The sequence below is a fragment of the Nannospalax galili genome, unplaced genomic scaffold, assembly GCF_000622305.1.
Source record: "Nannospalax galili isolate Female #2095 unplaced genomic scaffold, S.galili_v1.0 scaffold648, whole genome shotgun sequence".
Taxonomy (NCBI): Eukaryota; Metazoa; Chordata; class Mammalia; order Rodentia; family Spalacidae; genus Nannospalax; species Nannospalax galili.
Genome location: NW_008360311.1, coordinates 2,635,091 through 2,655,760, shown reverse-complemented (window position 1 = coordinate 2,655,760; position 20,670 = coordinate 2,635,091). Strand labels below are relative to the sequence as shown.

The 20,670-nt window shown below is 41.7% G+C and overlaps 1 protein-coding gene across 2 annotated transcripts in view; it reads right to left on the bottom strand.

The window, feature by feature from the left end:
* Positions 1 to 2,443: 2,443 nt before the first annotated feature.
* The window catches only part of Syt14 (synaptotagmin 14), a 201,079-nt gene continuing 182,852 nt past the window's right edge, over positions 2,444 to 20,670 (bottom strand). Inside the window, exons 7-9 of one of the 2 annotated variants that reach the window (XM_008824807.3) lie at positions 8,022 to 8,211; positions 5,503 to 5,559; positions 2,444 to 4,288 (exon numbers count right to left, since the gene is read on the bottom strand). In XM_008824807.3, the coding sequence (XP_008823029.1) occupies positions 3,975 to 4,288; positions 5,503 to 5,559; positions 8,022 to 8,211 (561 nt within the window). In that variant the 3' untranslated portion in view covers positions 2,444 to 3,974. The remainder of the gene's footprint in view (positions 4,289 to 5,502; positions 5,560 to 8,021; positions 8,212 to 20,670) is intronic. The other variant, XM_029559488.1, reaches the window with a different exon arrangement.

Below are 20,670 nucleotides of genomic sequence, written 5' to 3'. Positions count from 1 at the left end.
TGGTGACCAACTGCCCTTATGCCATCTAAGAATCACACTTCAAACAGCCCACTGATTCCCTAGTTCCTTTGAAAAGCTGTGATATCATTTGTTTCTCATTGTCAAGAACAGCCCGGACTCCATTCCCACTTCCCGCACTGGGATCTAACCCGAGGCACTGGGGAGACTTCCACTTTGTGGAGACAGCAGGGGTTTAACCTACAGCTGTGTGTGGCACAGACCAGATCGATCTGCCCTGCCAGGTCCGATCACAACAACAACATAGCCATCTGGCAGTTGAGGTATTTTCTCTTTCTTTTTTTTTTCTTAAATCATGGTCCAATGTATTATTTTTTGTCAAGGAACACACTATTGAGAATTCACCAATGAGCAGTTAGGTAATATGCAAATGGATTTTAAACAAAAGGAGACTAGTACTGAGGCCCCCACTTTTAGAAGCTTCTGAAAGGTAAGCCCACAGTTGACTAAACTAACTCCTGGCTTGAAGCGTAGGCCACTTCTGGCCAGTAATCAACAGCCATATTTGGGAAACAGACTCTATGCTTGTGAATGTCCACATGCCAGTCAACTGCCAAATCTGGGCATTGCATTTGATTTTAGCTTTCTCAAGCCTCTGAGTCAACAGCTGTGGCCCGCTGGTGGCCTCTGCTTGCTGGAGTTATGAGATATGCCTCTTTCCAGTCTTCTTGTGAATTCACCCACACACCCAAGCAGCAATACTGTGTGTGCATTCAGCAGAGTGAAGTGGATCGCAACCCTACTTCCTCCGTTCCTTAAAGAAGTGTAGACAGCTTGGGGGAGTTTAGAAGCTGTGTCAAATCACAGAAAGAAAAAATGTTTATTTTGCTGTATATGGAGCAGAAAGGCAGCAAACAGCCCCAAATTTAAGATCACACCTGCAAATTACACAGAGGAGAAGTGGCCCATGGCCACTCACTCCATTCAGCTAAATGAAAAGGCTAGGGCACCTTCAGCTTGTTTGCACTCCACACTGTGTAAAGATGTTGTGCACATGCACAATTCACAGCCTTTGAGGACTTAGAATCTAGGCTGGAGAGAGGGTTGTTCCTGAGATCACTTTCTAGGCCACATATGATTTGATACTTAACTGTACCAGATGCCCCTGAGGACCTAAGGGCACATACAGGATTCTAGGCAAAGTCTGGAGATAGGAGGGTTTAACAAGCAGCTGTTTTTCCTCTCAAGAGCAGGAAAGGCACCAAGCTGGTCTTAATGTCTGACTAAGCATTGTTACAGACAAGGCCAGTAGCTCTTCTGCCAGGAAGTTAGCAGTTAGACAAGTACACAGTTATTTCAAAGCCAGGGGGCGGGGAGGGGGGTGGAACTGTAGCATCAAATATCTGCACCCAAGTTTTCAAACCTATATCTTTCTTCTTCATATTTTGCCTTATTCTGTTGTTTAAAAATATTAAAAAAAACTATTTTGCCACTCATTCATGTTTTAACTCTATAACCTGACTCATTTCATTAAAAAAAAAATATCTGGAGGCTGGAGAGATGGCTCAGCAGTTAAGAGCAAGAGGACCCAGGTTCAGTTCCCAGCACCCACATGGCAGCTAACAACTATCTGTAACTCCAGTTCCAGGGATCAGAAGCTCTCTTCGGGCCTCTGTGGGTACTGCATGCATATAGTGTAATTACATACATGCAGACAAAACACTCATTCACATAAAATAAAAACAAATGAGCCAGGTGTGGTGGAGAATGCCTTTAAGTCCAGCACTCATGAGGCAGAGACAGGTGGATCTCTGTGAATTGAGGCCAGCTTGGTCTACATAGTGAGTTCCAGGCCAGCTGGGGCTACAGGGAGACCCTATCTGGAAAAAAAAAGCCCAAAAACCCAAACCAAAAAATTAAAAACCCTAAATAAAAAACAAAACAAAAAAATTAAAAGAAGAAAAGCTCACTAACGGAATAATAATATTCGGATATTTTCTCTTTAATGTGACATTGAAACATATTTTTTAGACAAATCTTATTTTGTAGCCCAGGCTGGCCTTGAACTCACAGCAGTCCTTCTGCCTCTGCTTCCCAAGTGCTGAGATTACAGGTGTGAGCCACCACAGGGGGCTCTGTAACTTAAGATTTTCAACTTATGCTGCCTGTTTGTCATTTTTTTTCTTTAAATCTCCATGTTTGTTAATGTGACATTGAAACATATTTTTTAGACAAATCTTATTTTGTAGCCCAGGCTGGCCTTGAACTCACAGCAGTCCTTCTGCCTCTGCTTCCCAAGTGCTGAGATTACAGGTGTGAGCCACCACAGGGGGCTCTGTAACTTAAGATTTTCAACTTATGCTGCCTGTTTGTCATTTTTTTTCTTTAAATCTCCATGTTTGAAAGCACAGAGTTGCCTTCTAGTTTTTTTTTTTTTTTTTTTTTTTTTTTCCTTTTTTTAAAAAAAAAAAAAAAAAAAAAAAATGTAGAAGTTCGTGGCCTTTTGCATTTTTTAGGCCTGTCAGTACTGCCACATTTGTAATAAATCAATACCCGATTTCGCTATTATGGTAATGGTAAGTTCTAGCTTGTAGGAACAGTCCAGAGAGCTCAGCTTAGCTTGGAACATGGTGCAGCTTTTTACTAACTGGCAAATAGTATATTTTTGTTTAATTAAAAATGAGAAAGCAAAAAGAAAACACCTTCATATATGCAAAACATATTCTATTTAAGAAAGTATATGCACAAAATGATGTTATGTCAGAAGCAAAATGAAAAGAAAATAGCTTATAATATTTCCAATTAGAGTTTCTCAGTATGAAACCAGCAAAGGAAAGCACCTGGTCATGTAAAGATCAGCGCAGCATGCAACTTCCCATGTTACAGAGGCGCGCAGGCGCGGACACTGCTCCCAGGAGGAGTCTTGACATTTATAGAAGCTGAAGACCTGATTCTGCAAATACAACTTCCAAGCTGTGTGAGCAAGTTTAACTTACATGAAAGGCACAGAATGTCATCACATTGAAAAGTAGATTTCATAAACACAGCCAGTCACAAGAACCTTCGTAAGAGTCAGAGCCGCTCTTCACTTGATGCTCTGAATCACACTGAGAACGGGATGGTCTTCACAGCAGACAATGACGTGGTGAAGACTAGAGAGAGGGGCTGCTTACTTTGGATGCTGCCTGCTTTATGCATGCTGGATATTAAACCCTTAGAGCAGATAATTTTCCTTTAACTTGAATTGCTTTTTTTGTCCCCCCACATTATACAGTTGTAAAGAATCGATCACGGAAGGAAATCGTAAGCTGGAGCTCTGCTCTGTTGATCTCTGCACTAGAACACAGAACACAGGAAGTGATTTCAACAGAAAGTTCGCAGGTCTACAGTAACACCTGCCAGAAAGGTTTGCAAGGGACCAGTGGGACATGGTCTCTTTGGATCAGGAAAAAGCAGGGGGAAATAAAGAATAAACTTTAAACAAACAAACCAACCTTAAAATTTCCTATAGGAAATTCTGCCCTTGGGTTTAGTGTTATGGATAAGAATTGAGGCGCAGAGAGAACACATCTAAAATAAAATGATCTTCAATGTGTTGAACCTTCACCGAAAGACACTATTGTAATCACTGGAGACCTACTTTTTTCAAATATTCCAAACTCCAGGGACTGGCCAGTCAAATGCTTTATGGATAGTATGTGGGTGATATAAAGTAGTCCTGCAGCTAAAATTCTGGTTTTTAAATCACACTATCTTCCATGAAATTACTGGCTTTTTTGCTAAAATAAAATTAACTTCAAATCAAAACCATATTATTAAATTTCTGGAGGACTGATTAACAATAATGACACACGTTCTTGGTTCTCACACAAGCTCTACCAGACACACATCTTGTTTGCATCAGCTCAGTGCTGGACGTTCTTGTTGGGTGTTAAAGAGGACCCTAGAGAATGGCTCCTCTGACGGTGACCAGGTGACAGTGGCAGTGCTGGGCTCGGGTTCAGTCACCCTCGTCCTCATGACTCCAGCAGGGCATGCCACCTGCATACTTGCTGTCCCTTGGACTCCTTCATTGCAGTCCAGTGGCTGAGCTCTTCTTCCCCAGAGCTGTTCAGACCTAAGGAAATCCATCCTATCATCTCCTTTCTCTTCATGCTGCGCTTGTTATACACAGACAGTATCAGAGTCACATCAGAAAGCTGAAACAGGGCCACTTGAAAGACAAAAGTCTCTTTGTACACTGGATCTGGCTGCCCTCTGCGGCTGGATGTCTTGCATTTGGACATCTCTTGGCCCATGGAGTTCAGCAGCGTTAACTTAACGTATGTATCTGAAGGAAGAAAGCCAACACACCGCAAAGATCATTTGGAACAAACAAGACAACTCTCTCATGATAAATGCTAAGATTAAGTAGTTACATTTTATAAGGATATGGTGTATACCGAGTTCAACAGAAACTCAACTCATTCAATTTTGATGTAGATGCTCATAAAATACGTGGCAAGTACAGAGAGTGCTAAGTAGGCTGAAAATATTTTGAGCATAGTAATGGGTTAACCTCACTATTTCTACTAATAGAATTTAAAGGTATACCTCATAATCCTTCCTTTCCCTCCCCTTCATGGCCTCCCACAACCTCCCCTGCCCGTCACCACCCTATTTTGCTTCACTAAGCAGGACATCATAGCATTAAGACACTTAGCAAGCTCAATTAGCCACAACACTAAAGCATTCCACTGTGTTTTCAGAGTAAGAATAAACACACAAATAGAAATGAAGGCAGATGTGAGGAGGAAGGACAAGAAGGCAGGGGTGACACGGAGACAGCTTAAGATGAAATGACAAACATCTCTGCATGGATGTGGTTTTTAAATTCATATTTAAAACATTTTACGGGCCCAAATTAAGCCAAATGCCTTAAGGGTTCAACATTCAGCAAACCAAGTAAAACGTTCTCCTGGTTGCATGCAAGAGTACATTGAATGTGCTTTGGGGGGTAGTCAGATGCTATTGGGTTTCTCTCAGGCATAATTAATGTACAATTTTACGTATGATCTTTAAGTGATTTTCATGAATTACAAAGAAGCTGATATGATGTTTAGTGTACAAAATGAGACATAACGCTTCATGGCCCTCTTAGATGGGAGACAGATCCTCTCTATCAAAGACTCTTATGGAGTCCGTTAGACTCAAGCAGATGATCTCCGCATGTTGCTCCAGCGTGTGTATGTCATATCAAAGCCTCAATTGATTTTAAAGACAATTGCAACAGTCTCATGAAATATCTACTTCTCTTGAAACTAAAAATACAAACAAATGGAAAAAGAAAAACTTTTAAAGTTTTGCTCATTTTGTTGAAACTATGAATACCACCATCCATAATCAGAGATAGAGTCTAAGTTAGTTTTATTTAAAATACCACAGATAATAAATGTGCATTTTTTTTTGAAACCAACATGGTGGACAGTCTCACTGCTGGCAAGTTTTAGGGCATTTTGTTTTGCATGAAAAGACAACATCCAATTAGCCTCTACAGGAACTCACCTCGGATTATATAAACCTGTCCACCTATCAAGTGTTTTAGACAACAGAACAGTCCATCTGACAACGGGGGGTGGAAAGCAGTAAAAGAAATAATGACCAGATGTCAATCATCGGGTGGAAGAGGGTCAAAGGTCAGAATTAAAGAGGAAACACTGCACTGGAGTGGAAAACACAAAACTTTAGCATTTTAATTCAGGTAGAAGGCTGAACAAAGGGTGGTGTACATTTCATGGAATGAAAAAATTAACATCATTGTGTAATCTTAAACAAAAATTACACTATTTTAAGAGGGCATATTTATAATGATATCCTCTTGGTCTAAAGCACATTGAACATATAGAATCATGCAAATCATCAGACTATAAAGACTGAATAGATCATTATAGGATCACCTTTACTGTGCTATCCATGCAATATTTAATATTTTAAATGACTTGATTACTCCCAATAAAAAAATTAAATTATGAAAGATGAACTAGAACTATCAGAATTTTAGCTGCTGAGTGAGCGTTGCTATTATTTCCTTGGATAAATTTGAAATTATTCGGTCTATGAGGCAGTTCAAAGCTTAGAACCTGAATATTTTTGAAGGGCTATAATCTTATAATTTATGACAAATTGATAGAATTGTCTTGTAGTTTACTCCATAAATATCTTACATGCCTTTTATAAATACTTTGTTTTCATATCACTATTTTAAAAATTGACTTTATTTGCTTACTTGAGGCTTTCTAGCTAATACCATTAGTCAACTTAAGGCCGAAGATCGAATTCTAAAATAACAGCAACTGCTGTAGCCCTTACACCCAAGGAGAGACCCCATGTTACAGGTGCTGGCATTCCCAACATGTTTACTGCCAACTTGGCCCCTGGCTCCTTGTGGCTCATTTCTGCTTCTCTATTTCTATACCACAGCATCATTCATTCTATGAACTTGTCAAAAATTAATAAACTGTCAGCTAAGCCAAGAGGTGCATCCCAGTTATGACCCCGGGATGCTTTGTTTCCTGACAGTATTAAAGCACCTTTGAAACTTGGTGCCTTAGGCCAGGTGGGCCCATGTGTGGTTATCACACCCTCACCTGCTGTCCACCTGCAAACCTTTCTCAGTCCTTTGAGCCTACATTTTGGGTGTGTTTGGAAGAAGACAATCAAGCCACCCTCTCCAGTCTGCTTATTCTGAGTGCTCTTTCACCCACTCCATTTTTCTTTGGAATGAGACAGTGGATGATACTAATTCTACTTTTATGCATTTTTGTCAGATCTGAGTCTCACAATTACCTTGTGAGAGACATGACCTTAACTTTACCTATGAAGAAACAGACGTAGGGGGTTAGGCCATTTGTCTAAGTACAAAGATTATAAGTTTACCCTTCAGACTTTTCAATTCAGATCATTCTATGATGCATGTAAGCAGCTTGCGCTTCCCAACATTTCTTGGGGCAAACCAAATATATTTTTATGACTTTTCACCTACATTGAATAATGAATTTTTATGACATTTAAAAGCAAAGTTAATGTAATTCAAGGATAGAAAACGTCTCCTCTCTGCGTAGTACCCTGAGTAAAAGAGTGTGTTAAGGAAGTCTTTGGGAAACCTTTAAGCAAATTTAATTTGCTATTATTCACCATTTCCTGTCAAAGCTTTAGTCCAGGGCATGAATAAATGTTAGAGAAATATACAGAAGGTGCTCTGCTCCAGTTTGGATGTGGCTTCTAGACATCAACAGGCCTGGAGGTACAGTGGAGGACAATTTCTCTGTATTCCCTAAGTCTACTCTCATCCCCATGAGAGAGAGAGGGTGGAGGAGAGAAGAGAGGGGAAGAGAGTCAGGACAGAGGACCGCCCTTGGCTTTCCTGTCCAAACGTCGAGGGCAAGCACTCACTGTCCCTGATTCTGTTTTCCTAGGAAAGGGAAAGGCCATCCCAGCTGAGACTTTGTCAGCTGCTCTGGTTGTTAAGTTTTTCTTTTTTGTGGAGCTGGTGATGGAACCCAAGACCTTGTGCATGCTAAGAACACTAGTATCACTCAACTACACCCTTAGCCCTATGATTTTAGGGAGAAGGAAAGGGGAGGAAATACTTTCTTCATGAATTGTTAAGGGGAAAGGATGGGAAATATAGAAGTAGACACATCAGTTCATAGTATGCATGCAGATGGACAACACTAGTATTCAGCCGACAGTAGCTATATGTATTTCTATTCGTATTTGTGAGTTGCAGTCATTTTTCAAAACTCTCATGTTTTCTGGCATTAAAAGATACTGGCTACCATAGGGACTATTCATTCTACAGACACTATGAGAAACTAAAATTCCTCTCACCATACAATTAATATTTTGAATTTCAAATTTTCTACTTCCCAAATGGCTAGAAACAGAAAACATGTAACAGATTAGCAGATGATTCAGCATTTCATTGTGACTAGTTAAGACTAAAATGATAGGCTTGAAGCCTCAAATGCTGGGAGTCCTCTACGTGTAGAAAACATCAGAACAAAAATATTTTTCTCACTCACTGGGTGGTCTGTTTGCTGCCAGGTTTTTGAAATGGCTGCCTTTTATCACTTCTGCTGATAATCTTCCAGTAGTGGCGTTGTAAAGCAGCCCAATGAGGATTTCTGGAACAGAGCCATGTTCAAGAGATTGACAGGAGGATGTACTTTCACCACAGGACATCTCTGACACGCTAACTTGGGAGTCACAGCCCTGCAGAGCAAATGTGAAATTGGTACGTTAATAGATCAAGGAATAAAATGGTAATGCTGTGTGTACTGGAATCAGGCAGGTAAGCTATAATAAAAGACAGGTAGAGATGCGAATCATACTCCCCAGACACGGTTAAAAATGCTGTTTGTAGGTATTTCAGTCCCTAGACCTTTTCATACCGGAGTAAAAAGTAATAGGAGATGTGAAAGTTTTCTATGTTCTTGGACATCGTAATGCAAATTAGGACATAAATTCCTTAAAATTTTTCTTATTAGATATTTATTTATGTGTATATGGATGAGAGAGAGAGAGGGAGAGAGAGGGGGAGAGAGAGAGAGAACACACTTTGTATGCACATGGGGGACAGACATTTGCAGAAGCTGGTTCTCTCGTTCCTCATGTGAGTCCCAGGGATTGAACCCAGGTCTTCAGGGTTGGCAGCAAGTGCCTTTATCTGCTGCGCCATCTCCTTGGCCTGATAAATGTCCTAAGCTTATACATGGTAATGAGGTATTTTCTGAATGTGGAAGATTGCTTTCTAAACAGTTATCAAACTTAAAACATAGACAAGGATTTAGATTTATTTATATTAAATATCTAAGCTGTATTCTTAAAGACAAGGATTGCCACACTTTGAGTAAATTAACATTATCTGCCATTTTTAAGACAACATCAAAACAAAGAGAAACAGAAAAGTGCAAGAATGATAAAATTAACTATGCACACAATAACTTAAAGAAAACAGATGCAGCTGTGTCAGTATCAGTTTCCTGGAAGACAAAGTTGCCACTAGAGAGGAACCATACTTAACAATGATGTGCTGGATAGCTTTAGTGTCAACTTGACACACCTGGGTTGAGGGAGCCTCAATCGGGGAATTGCCTCCATTGGACTGGCCTGTGGCCATGTCTGAAGAGCATCTTCTTGATGAGTGATGTGGGAGGGCCTAGCCCACTGTGGGTGCTGCCACCCCTGGGCAGTGGGCCTGTGTAGCATAAGAAAGCAGGCTGAGCAGGAGCCGGGGAACAAGCCAGTAAGCAGCATTCCTCCGTGGCCCATGCTCCAGCTCCTGCTTCCAGGTTCTTGCCCTGAGTTCCTACCTTGGGCTCCCTGATGAACTGCAACCCAGGAGATGTAAGCTGAATAAACCAATTCCTCCCCAAGTTGGTATTGGTCAGAGTGTTTTGTCACAGCAATGAAGAAACAAACCAAAACAAGTGACAAAGAATTCAGTTTCTGTGAGGATAAAACAAATACAAATATGCATGCATTTCATAATGTGGGCTAAAAATACAGAAAGCAAGGATACTAATAACTATAAAGAGAAACAGAAAGTCATCATCAGTGGGCGGGGGCATGAGCTGACTTCTCTCAGTGACTGGTCAGATGAGCAGACAAATGAACACAGGGGAGGCAGGTTTGACTATCACAGAGAGAAAGCAACCTATGGAGACACACAGGGCACCGCAACCCCAACACGGTAACAGAACCACACAGGGCACCCCAACACGGTAACAGAACCACATAGGATACCCCAGCACAGTAACAGAACCACACAGGGTGCCCCAACACGGTAACAGAACCACACAGGGCACCCCAACACGGTAACAGAACCACATAGGATACCCCAGCACAGTAACAGAACCACACAGGGTGCCCCAACACAGTAACAGAACCACACAGGGTACCCCAACACAGTAATAGAGCCACACAGGTCACCCCAACATGGTTACAGAACCACACAGGGCACCCCAACACAGTAACAGAACCACACAGGGCACCCCAACATGGTAATAGAACCACACAGGGCATCCCAACATCATAAGAAAGCCACAGAGGGCACCCCAACATAGTAACAGAACCACACAGGACACCCCAGCATCATAAGAGAGCCACACAGGGCACCCCAACATGGTAACAGAACCACTCAGGATACCCCAACACGGTAACAGAACCATACAGGAACCCTAACACGGTAACAGAACCATACAGAACACCCCAACACAGTAACAGAACCACACAGGACAACCCAACATGGTAACAGAAGTCTTTCCCTTACAACAAGAATAAAGCAAATAACAACAACAACAGAGCCAAAACTTTCACAATATGTTTTTTGGTCTACTAGAAATGCAACTCTTTCCTAGAGAGGAACAAAGTACCTATATATTTGAATGCACTTGCAAATAATCCTTGGGAAACTAAATGATAAAATAAGATTAAAAAGACTGATGAGGATTAAAAACTAGGTAAATTTCTGGGAAGGCCAATGAGAGTGATGAAGAGAGAGACTAGCAGAGCCTACTACCTACTCTACAGATCAGCAAGAGAGAAGGGGGAATCTAAACAACTTCTAAGAAATCCAAAATTTGAATGGAATTGTCACATTCCTAGAGAACTACAGGTAACAGAAGGGATACTAGGAGAAACGGAACACCTGAACAGTATTGCTTAGGAAAGTGAACTTGTAATTAAAAACCTTTCCAAAATAAACACACAAAACAACAATTTTAGCTGCAACAGCTTCCCTAGTGAATTCTAGCTAATGTTAGTATTTCCCCAAATGCTTCCACATAGTGAAGATGAAACACTCCTTAACTCCTTTTAAGAATCTAGCAAATCCCCAAAACCAAAGCCTAACCAAGAATGCTATAAAAAAAGGGTAAGAGCATCTGGAGAGATGGCTCAGTCAATAAACACACTGGCTGCTCTTGCAGAGGATTCAGGTTCAGTTCTCAGGACCAACAAGGTAGCTCACAACCATCTGTAATAATTCCAGTTCCAGGGGATCCAATGCCTTCTTCTGGCCTCTGTGGACACTGTGCCCATTGGTGCTCTTACATATATGCAGGCAAAACACCCATACGCATGAAATAAAAATAAATAAAAAGGTAAGAATCAGGGTGGGTATAGTGGCGCATGCCTTTAATCCCAGCACTCGGGAGGCAGAGGCAGGCGGATCTCTGCGAGTTCAAGGCCAGCCTGGTCTACCTAGTGAGTTCCAGGACAGCTGGGGCTAAAGGGAGACCCTGTCTCAAAAAGACCAAAAAAAAAAAAAAAAAAAAAGGTAAGAATCATAGGAATTTCTTATTTATGAATCTAGATTAAATAATCCTAAATAAGCTATTAGCAAACCAAGTCTATCAAAACATGACATCATGACATCATACTTAAAGAATGTTTTGGGCAGCTGGGGCTCTAGCTTGGTTGGTACAGTGCTTGCCTAGGATGCAAGAAGCCCTAAGCTCTACCTCTAGCACACACAGCTGGGTGCTGTGCTGCACACCTGTAACCTCAGCACTCAGGAGGCTCAGTCGTTCTTGGCTACATAATGACTTCTAGGCAGCTTGGGACACATGAGTCCCTGTCTCAAAGAATATATTTTTAAACTGTTTTCCCCTTGAAACTGTCAAGTATTCCCACTCTTAGTCAACACTGTAGTGGAAGTCCCAGCCAGGAAAGGCCCTGGCCTTAATAAATGGTAATGAAATGAAGCTGGGGGGGACCATAATTTAAGAGTACATAAGTTTATCCTTGTGCACAGACCACATAATTGTGTTCAAAGAAAATCTGAAAAAATTCATAGAACTACAGTTGCACAAAGGGCGAAGTTAAGACACGTGTACACCACACATTCTAGCACGCCTGAAAGTAAAAGTTGTAACAGCAGCACTCACAGACTGGGGCATGGCAGCTCACAGTTGCACCTCAGCACTGCTGAGGATGCTGAAGCAGGAGGATGGCACGCCTCAGGCCAGCCTGGTCTCCATGGTGAGTCCTGGGCCAGCCTGGTCTACAGTGTCAAATAAAACAATCAAAAGCATTTGCCGCAGCATAAAATATAAAATATCCAGGAATGAATGTACTAAGCAACAGGTGAGCCTGCAAGGCTTCTAAACTGTGAGCAGCACTCAGAGAAAAATGGAAAGTGCTGTAGAGACAAGCTCTGCCACGTCGGGGGCTTTGTTCTGTAACATCCTCTCCTTATCATCCATCTCTTAAATTCAAGTCTAATAAAAATATCAGCAGATGCCTTTGCATTTTCTTGACTTCATTAGCATTCAGGGGAATAGAAATTCAAACCATGGGTAACTCAGAAGACAGATGGGCTCAAAGAGCACTAAGCATGGCGTGGACACAGACTTCTCTGGTGAGAGAATAAAGGGGTACTTCTTTAAAAAAGGGCAGAGGCACACCGCCGTTTGGCAATTCCACTCCTACCTATAGACTCACTGCAGAATGTGTGCAGTGTCACCAAGAGACAAGAAGGAATGTCCAGGGTGGCAGTCCTCACCCTGGATCCAATCTGCAGGATGGTTTTATGGTGAGCTCATAAGGTGCGTGCCGCGGCAGAAATGTTACAAGTGCAACTCTCATTGCCCTCCCCCAGGACCCCAGTAGCACAATCCATTTGTGTACATTAAAAACAAGCCCCAAACAAACAACAACAAAGACAACTAGCAGATAAGCCAGTGTTCAGAAGTATGATGGGTGGTAAGACAGCGGAGAGAAGCAAGAGAGGGACGAATGAAGAAGTGGAATGTGGCTGACTCTAGAGTGGGCAAGGGCGCGGTGGAGGACACGGGGTGCGGTGGAGGACACGGGGCACGGTGGAGGACACAGGGTAGGCTTGGCCTTTATTTGACCTGAATGGCACTTGTGGTGGGCGGGCAGTACCATTTCTGGTTTTCACATTTTTCTAAGTGGGTTTCATAAGAAAAAAATTTAGAAAGGATTACTTGATATAAGACGAAAAACCCAGACATACATATACAATGGCAAAATAAATATTTCAAATTTTAGGAATATATCTTGAGGATTCCTAAAAGAATCTCACAAGTTAGAAAAACTGAAACAGAAGAAGGAAGCTTGTGGCACATGCCTTTAATCCCAGCAGAGGCAGGTGGATCTCTGAGTTCAAGGCCAGCTGGGGCTACAAGGAAATTTTATCTCAAAAAAAAAAAAGAAAAAGAAAAAAGAAATGAGGGAGGGTGGGAGGGGGGAGGAAGAGACTAGAGAGATGGGGGAGGAAAAGAAAAGAAAGGCTACTCCATAGAACCATGTGACCAAAGAATTTTAAGGGTTGGAGGAAGACGGCTCAGCAGGCTCTTGTTCTCAAGCTGGGGGACCAGAGTTGGATGGATCCATGAGGCATCAGGAAAGAACTGACTCCCCAGAGCCATCCTCTGACCTCCACAAGTACCTACTGTACACATACACACACACACACAAAACAAACAAACAAAAGCCTTGAAATATGAAACCGTTTTAGATAAATTTTCAGGTTCAAACCTACTGTCTGATGAAGGAGGGACACATATCTGGAAACTGAACTCACTGGTCTAAGTTTCGGGAGGATAAAAACCTCATTTTTCAAATCTACCTCTAAATTACAGAAAGGGAAGTCAAAAGAAATGTATCTTAAATTCCTAAATCATGGGAACAAAACCCACATGGTTTGGTATGTTTTCTGGACAGCTGGAGAAGACAACATGTTCACTTTCAATTATAATATATCGTTTCTGAAAATGGAGTACAACTGTGCTTGAACACACTCGGTGTGTTTCTTACACCAGGCTGCTATACCAGTTGCATCTGTTAGAACACGGCAAAATCTGTTCTTCATAATGCACGTTAACCTACCACAGGCTGCCTGCCAGCCCAGGCCACACTGCTACTGGGACTGTGATGCCATGCTACTGCTGTGAAAATTCTTACCTCTAGGCCCAACAAGAAGAGCACGAAGATTCTCGACGATCACACTGAGCAAGCCCTGCTGAAACATGACAATACGTACAAAACAAAGAGCTGTTCTCCAGGAGTTCATGCTAGACTTCCACCCACGAGCAGGTGAAGCCTCAGTGCAAGCGCCTGATGGACACTGGCGGTGTGGCAGTCCAAGGAGGCCACTGAGACGGAGAAGACCTGTCTTTAAGAGCAGGGGTTTGCGTGGGTGCCAGGAGCTGCAGGTGATTAGCCCAGAGTCAGACAGATTTCAGTCATAATAAGACCAGTAAAATGAACGGTCCACAGGCCTCCAAAGCCAAACTCCCCATCTCACACAATACATTCTTTTTAGGACTCCCTCTCCTTCCCCAAGTCTTTCTGTCCGAGCATGAAGGATTAGATGTGATTCTGTTGACAGCAGAGCAAAGTCTACTTAAAATTTCAGACCAATGAAAAAAAAATTTCAGACGAATGAACTCTATATAATGTTAACCAACCAGAATGGTGCCTGTGGCTTAATGGTGAAAACAGGTTTAAATCAGATGGGAACTTGTAAGCACCCAGAACAGCATTTTGGTGGAAAAACAACAGAATTCTACAACATAAATACACTTGGTTTCCCGTGAACAGTGAAGACTCCATCCTACTTGTAGCTACATGTACTCAACATTTTTATGGTGAAATTGAACTGTCCAATAAGTACCATAAAGGTGAACAATCTCTGTTGAATTTATTCCCATTGTGGCTGGAAGACAGCATTCAGATTCTAATTTTATTATTATGAAACGTTTCCATTACACTGAAATGGGGTGATGGAGACGCAGAGAACACTGTCAGGTTAAGATGAAGGCATCATTTGACAACCAGAGGTGATTTCAGGAGAGAAAGCAAGGACAGCTTACAAACTTCAAGCCCAGTCTCTGTCCCAAGAAGCACATGAGGAGCTGGCGGGATCTGCCTGGGACCTAGAAACACCAGTGGATACAGGATGATGCTGAGAATAGCAGTGAACACATAGGTTAGACCTGAGAGGGGCTGCAAGCCAGTCTGCCTAACACTGAGCTATGTTAGCACAACTTAGATGCAAGTGGCTGGATGGCCATCCTTGAGGAGCTCAGCTGGGCAAGGGGGCTCACTGCGGAGAGAATACAGGGTACAGAGGCACCCCAGGCTCTTAGTGGTCCAGACCTCTGCTGGCTTCACAGGCTTCACAGTAGCCATATTTCCTTCCCTTTGTCCGTCAGATGGTTTTCAGCAGTGCTGTGAGCTGTGAGGAAGTGGACAGTTTATTGAGGGGTCAATGCTAGAACTGGCTAGGTAGGGCCAGGAGGCCACTTCAAGAGACTGGAAGTCTGAGTTGTGGGTTGAATATGTCCCCACCCCAAACACAGGTAGGAGTTTTAAGAACAAAGTCCTAAGTCAGTTAATGGTATTATCTAACTGTGGTGTTTACATGTGGGGCCTTTGGGAGGTGGCTAGAGCAGGTCATATGGGTGACACTCTCAAGACTAAATTCTATTGACTTTGTAAAGATAAAGACCCCATATAGACATATACATATACACTGAGGCCATGATGTACTACAGCCAAGAGGGACCCTTGCCAGAACCTGGTTCATGCTGATTAGACTTCCTACCTCCAAAAGTGAGCTAAACAAAACCTCTTTTCTATATAAAGCTGCCTGCCTTGGGTATTTTTTTTAGGGAGGGGGGGTCTTTTTGAGGCAGGGTCTCCCTGTAGCCCCAGCTGGCCTAGAACTTACTATGTAGACCAGGCTGGCCCTGAACTCACAGAGACCTGCCTGTCTGCCTCCCGAGTGCTGGGATTAAAGGTATGCACCACCATGCCCAGCTGCCTCTGGTATTTTATTATAGTAACAAACTTGGAAAAATGCAGTTGGCTTCATAAGTACATGGGCAGGTTGGTTCCCCAAATAAAATCTGGGCACTATGGCCACAAGAGAAAGATACAGATGCTAGAAAAAGAAAATCAGAAAACTAGAGCCTGCTCAAGTGAGTAGTCTCCTCTGTTGCCCTCACCTTCTGTGGGGACTGTTACCCACACTCTGAGAGTGATGCTTCAATTGTGATGACCTCCTTCAGGCTCCCTGCTGCAAATGGATTTTGTCATTAGCCTTCCTAGCTGAGCAAGAGGAAAAGATGGAGCAGGGCCTGGTAGGTCGGGCCTGTAACCCCAGCTATTTGAGAGGCTGAGGTAGGAGGATGGTGAGTTTAAGGTCTGCTTGGGCCACGGGGTGAATCTTAGGTCAGCCTCAGCAATTTAGAGACCTTATTTCAAATGGTGGCACAAGTCCTTAATCTCAACACTTGGGAAGCAGAGGCAAGCAGATCTCTTTGAGTTTGAGGCAGGTCAGTCTACACAGCAAGTTCCAGGCCAGCCAGGGCTATACAGTGAGACCCTGTCTTTGAAAAAGGAGAAAAGGGCTGGGAGTGTTTGGCATGTGCAGGTCCTGCCTACATTCCCAGAAACAAACAAATAGACAGGGGTTTCAGTGAAAGAGACTGTCACCCTCAGGAAGTGTAGGCAGCACTGGAGGAGTGAGGGAGCATTAACAATGCAGGGAGAAGGTCTCACTGCAAATTAACACCGTGAAATCGGTATCTCTGATAACAAGTGTTAAAATAAAAGAAAGACTGCTAACCCAAACCATATCATATTCCAGCATTTGACTGTATCATCACGTGGAAACAGTGAAAATACATGTGTACATACATACACATTTTGCTACATTCAATATAAACATAACTTGATGTTTCTGTATATGTGTAAAACTGGCTTATAGGGGTGTCTTCGGCTCATGTCCTGGAGACATCTAACTGCTGAACACATAGATACATAAAAGTATATTGCAGATGTATGTTCTTTTGCTAAATTAAGTTTCTAAATGTATGTTTATAGAAAGTCTAGTTAATAATTTCCTCATTTCAGGTTATTCTTGTCTAGTTTAAAATGACAGTTTTGGAAGAGAAGCTGTAAGCTTTCTCTTTCCCCCCCGAAATGACCTTGGTGGAGAGGAGTTACTCACTGTAGCTGGTAAACCCCCCCCACCCGAAACTCAGCTATCTTTGTTTTCTTCCTTTTAAGGAGATCTTTGGAATACTGATTTAATTTATTTAATCACATCTTTTTATGTCTTCTATTATTTCTAAATCACATTTTAGAAATTTGTATTTTTGGAGGGTGTTTACAGCCTCCACAAGTGTAGCAGCTGTGACCTCAGCAGACTGTCAGAGGGTGCTACTTCTGGCCTCCATCTGGCATAGGGGCTGAGAATGCAGGGGACTGCCTGAGAGTGCCCTGATCCTGCCTCCACATGGTGGTGAGCTTCCCCTAACTGCACCATACCCATTCCCCTACTTGGGATTTCGTGAGGCCCCTCCCAAGGCCCCAGGGCAGACCTGGCTTTGGTAGGCTAAGGCTAAGATCCTAACAGAGGCCTCAGAGGGTGGGCTCTGACCTCCATCAGTGTAGTGGCTGGGATCTCAGCAAACTGTCATAGAGTGCAGGTTCTGGCCTCCCTATGGCATAGGGCTCAGAATACAGGGGATCAACTGAGAGTCCCCAAATCGCTCCCCCCTTGGGGAACATCCCAAATTTTGCTCTGAGTTCCTGCTAATAGGGGTTCAAACCTCAGAAGGAAGCCTGAGTGTATCTGAGTGAAACCTGACTTGGGCTTCTGTGGGTACTCCTGAGTAGCTATCTGAAGCCATCAGTTCCCTCCAAAATAAAACCTGAGAGAACCTGAACCCTGTACCAACCAGCTTTACATAGCCAATAAAGAAAGGACCAACGCACACCAATAACACAAACAGAAGCATACTTCAACTTAATTCTCATATAAGAATCACAAACAACAAAAGAAATTCACATGCCAAAATAACAACAGAAGAATAAAATGGAAAGTCAAAACACTATGTTCCCACCAAATTCCACCAGTCCTGTAGAAGAGTTCTACAAGGAGAACCCCCTAGAGATATGCTCTTAGGTGTGGATCCACTGCCTGGAGTATGATCAACCTACGCTAAGACACACTCTTAAAGAAAACTAAAAGAAGATAGGGATAAACTTCTGAATGAATTCACAAAAGAGACAGAAACACTGAAGAAAACTCAGGCAGAAATGAAGAAAGAAATGTAAAACTCATAAGCCAACTTGAAACAACAGGGGAAAGCCTCACTGCTAGAATGAATGAAATGGTAAACAGAACATCAACATGGAGGATAAAGTTGAACAATTGGACCACTCAAGCAAAGATTGTGGAAAATTTAAAAAACACAGGAATAGAATATGCAAGAGATGTGGGACACCATGAAAAGACCAAATCTATGGATCATAGGAATAGAGGAAGGGGAAGAATTTCAGGTTAATGGTATTGACCAGACCTTAAACAGGATTGTAGAAGAGAATTTCCCAAAATTAAGGAAAGATATCCCCATACAAATATAGGAAGCACACAGAACACCAAATAGACAGGAACAGAAAAGAAACGCCCCACGACATATCATAGTAAAAATGCTAAATGTACAGAACAGAGAGAGAACACTGAAAACAGAAAAACAACAAGCCACATATAAAGGAAAGCCCATCTGAATTACAATTGATTTATCAATGCAAACTACGAAGGCCAGAAGAGCCTGGAGCAAGGTATTTCCAGTTCTAAATGACAAAAGATGCCAGCCCAGAATACTTTACCCAGCAAAAATGTCTATTATAGTTGAGGGGGAAAGAAAAATCTTCTATGACATGAAAAGCCTGAAAGAATACATGTCCACAAAACCAGCCCTTCAAAGAATACTTGAAGCAATACAGAGAGCGGAGAAACAACTAAACCCCAGGGGCAATGAAAGAAAATAAAGGTATATCAAGGAAACATGAAATTACACAGAGAACACAAACAGCAACCAAAATGACAGCAACCAATACACATCTTCCAGTAGTAACCTTAGATGTCAATGGACTGAACTCCCCAGTCAAAAGACACAGGCTAAGTGAATGGATTAATAAACAAAAGCCATCTCTTTGCTGTCTGCAAGAAACCCATCTCACCTTCAAGGACAGGCACTACCTTAAGGTAAAAGGATGGAAAAGAATATTCCAAGCAAATCACATTAAAAAACAAACAGGTGTGTCAATTCTAATATTTGATAAAATAGACTTCAAAGTATAACTAATCAGAAGAGATAAGGAGGGTCACTTCATTCTGATCAAAGAAACAATTAACCAAGAAGATATTACAATCCTTAACATATATGCACCAAACTCTGCTGCACCTAAATTCATATAAACTCTACAGGACTTTAAGACACAGATGAACCCCAACTTAGTAATAATAGGGGACTTCAATACCCTACTGTCTTCATTAGATAGGTCAATGAGACAAAGAATAAACAGAGAGACGTCTGAATTAAATGACACCAATGAACCTAACAGACTTCTTTCAAATATTCCACCCAAGCACCAAAGAATACACTTTCTACTCAGCACCCCATCGAACTTTTCCAAAAATTGACCACGTCCTGGGCCACAAAACAAACCTCAACAAATACAAAGAAAATGGAAGAATTCTATGCATTCTATCGGATCACAATGCAATAAAGCTCAAAATCAACACTGGATGAAGCTCTAGTCACTACATGAACTCATGGAGATTGAACAACACACTCCTAAACAATGAGTGGGTCAAAGGAAAAATTAAGAAAGAAATAAAAGAATTCCTGGAATTCAACGAAAAGGACAATACAACACAACACAACCTCTGGGACACATTAAAAGCAGTCCTAAGAAGGAAGTTTATAGCTCTAAGTGCCTACATTAAAAAATTTAAAAAAGCCCAAATAAATGACCTAACACTGCAACTCAAGATGCTGGAAAGGCAAGAAGAAATGAAACCCAAATCCAGAAGAAGAGAAGAAAAAACAAAAATTAGAGCAGAAATTAATGAAATAGAAACAAAGAAAACAATACAAAAATCAATGAATCTAAGAGCTGGTTCTTTCATAAGCTAGACAAGATAGGCCCTTAGCCCAGTTAACCAAAAAAGAAAGAAAGCAAATCCAAATCAACAAAATCAGAGATGAAAGGGGAAACATCACAACAGACACCCAAAAGATCCAGGCCATTATAAGGGAATATTTTAAAAACCTATACTCTAATAAATTTGAAAATCTAATAGAAATGGGTGGATATCTAAAATCATGGGAACCACTAAAGTTAAACCAAGAAGAGATCAACAGTTTAAACAGACCCATAACAGATAAGGAAATTGAAACAGTAATACAAAGCCTCCCAACTGAAAAAAAAAAAAAAAAAAAAACCCAGGCCCAGATGGATTTACAGCAGAATTCTACCAGACATTTAAAGAAGGCCTCCAACCAATACTTCTTAAATTATTCAAAATGATAGAAACACAGGGAGAATTCCAAATTCTTTCTATGAAGCCAGCATCACTCTAATACCCAAACCAGGTAAAGACACAACCAAAGAAAACTACAGAACCATATCCTTAATGAACATAGACACAAAATTTCTCAACAAAATACTTGCAAACCACATACAGACACACATCAAAAAGATCATTTACCATGATGCAGGGATGGTTCAATATATGCAAGTCAATAAATGTCATTAATCATATAAATGGACTCAAAGACAAAAAACACATTGTCGTCTCAATAGATGCAGAAAAAGCTTTTGGCAAAATTCATTTATGTA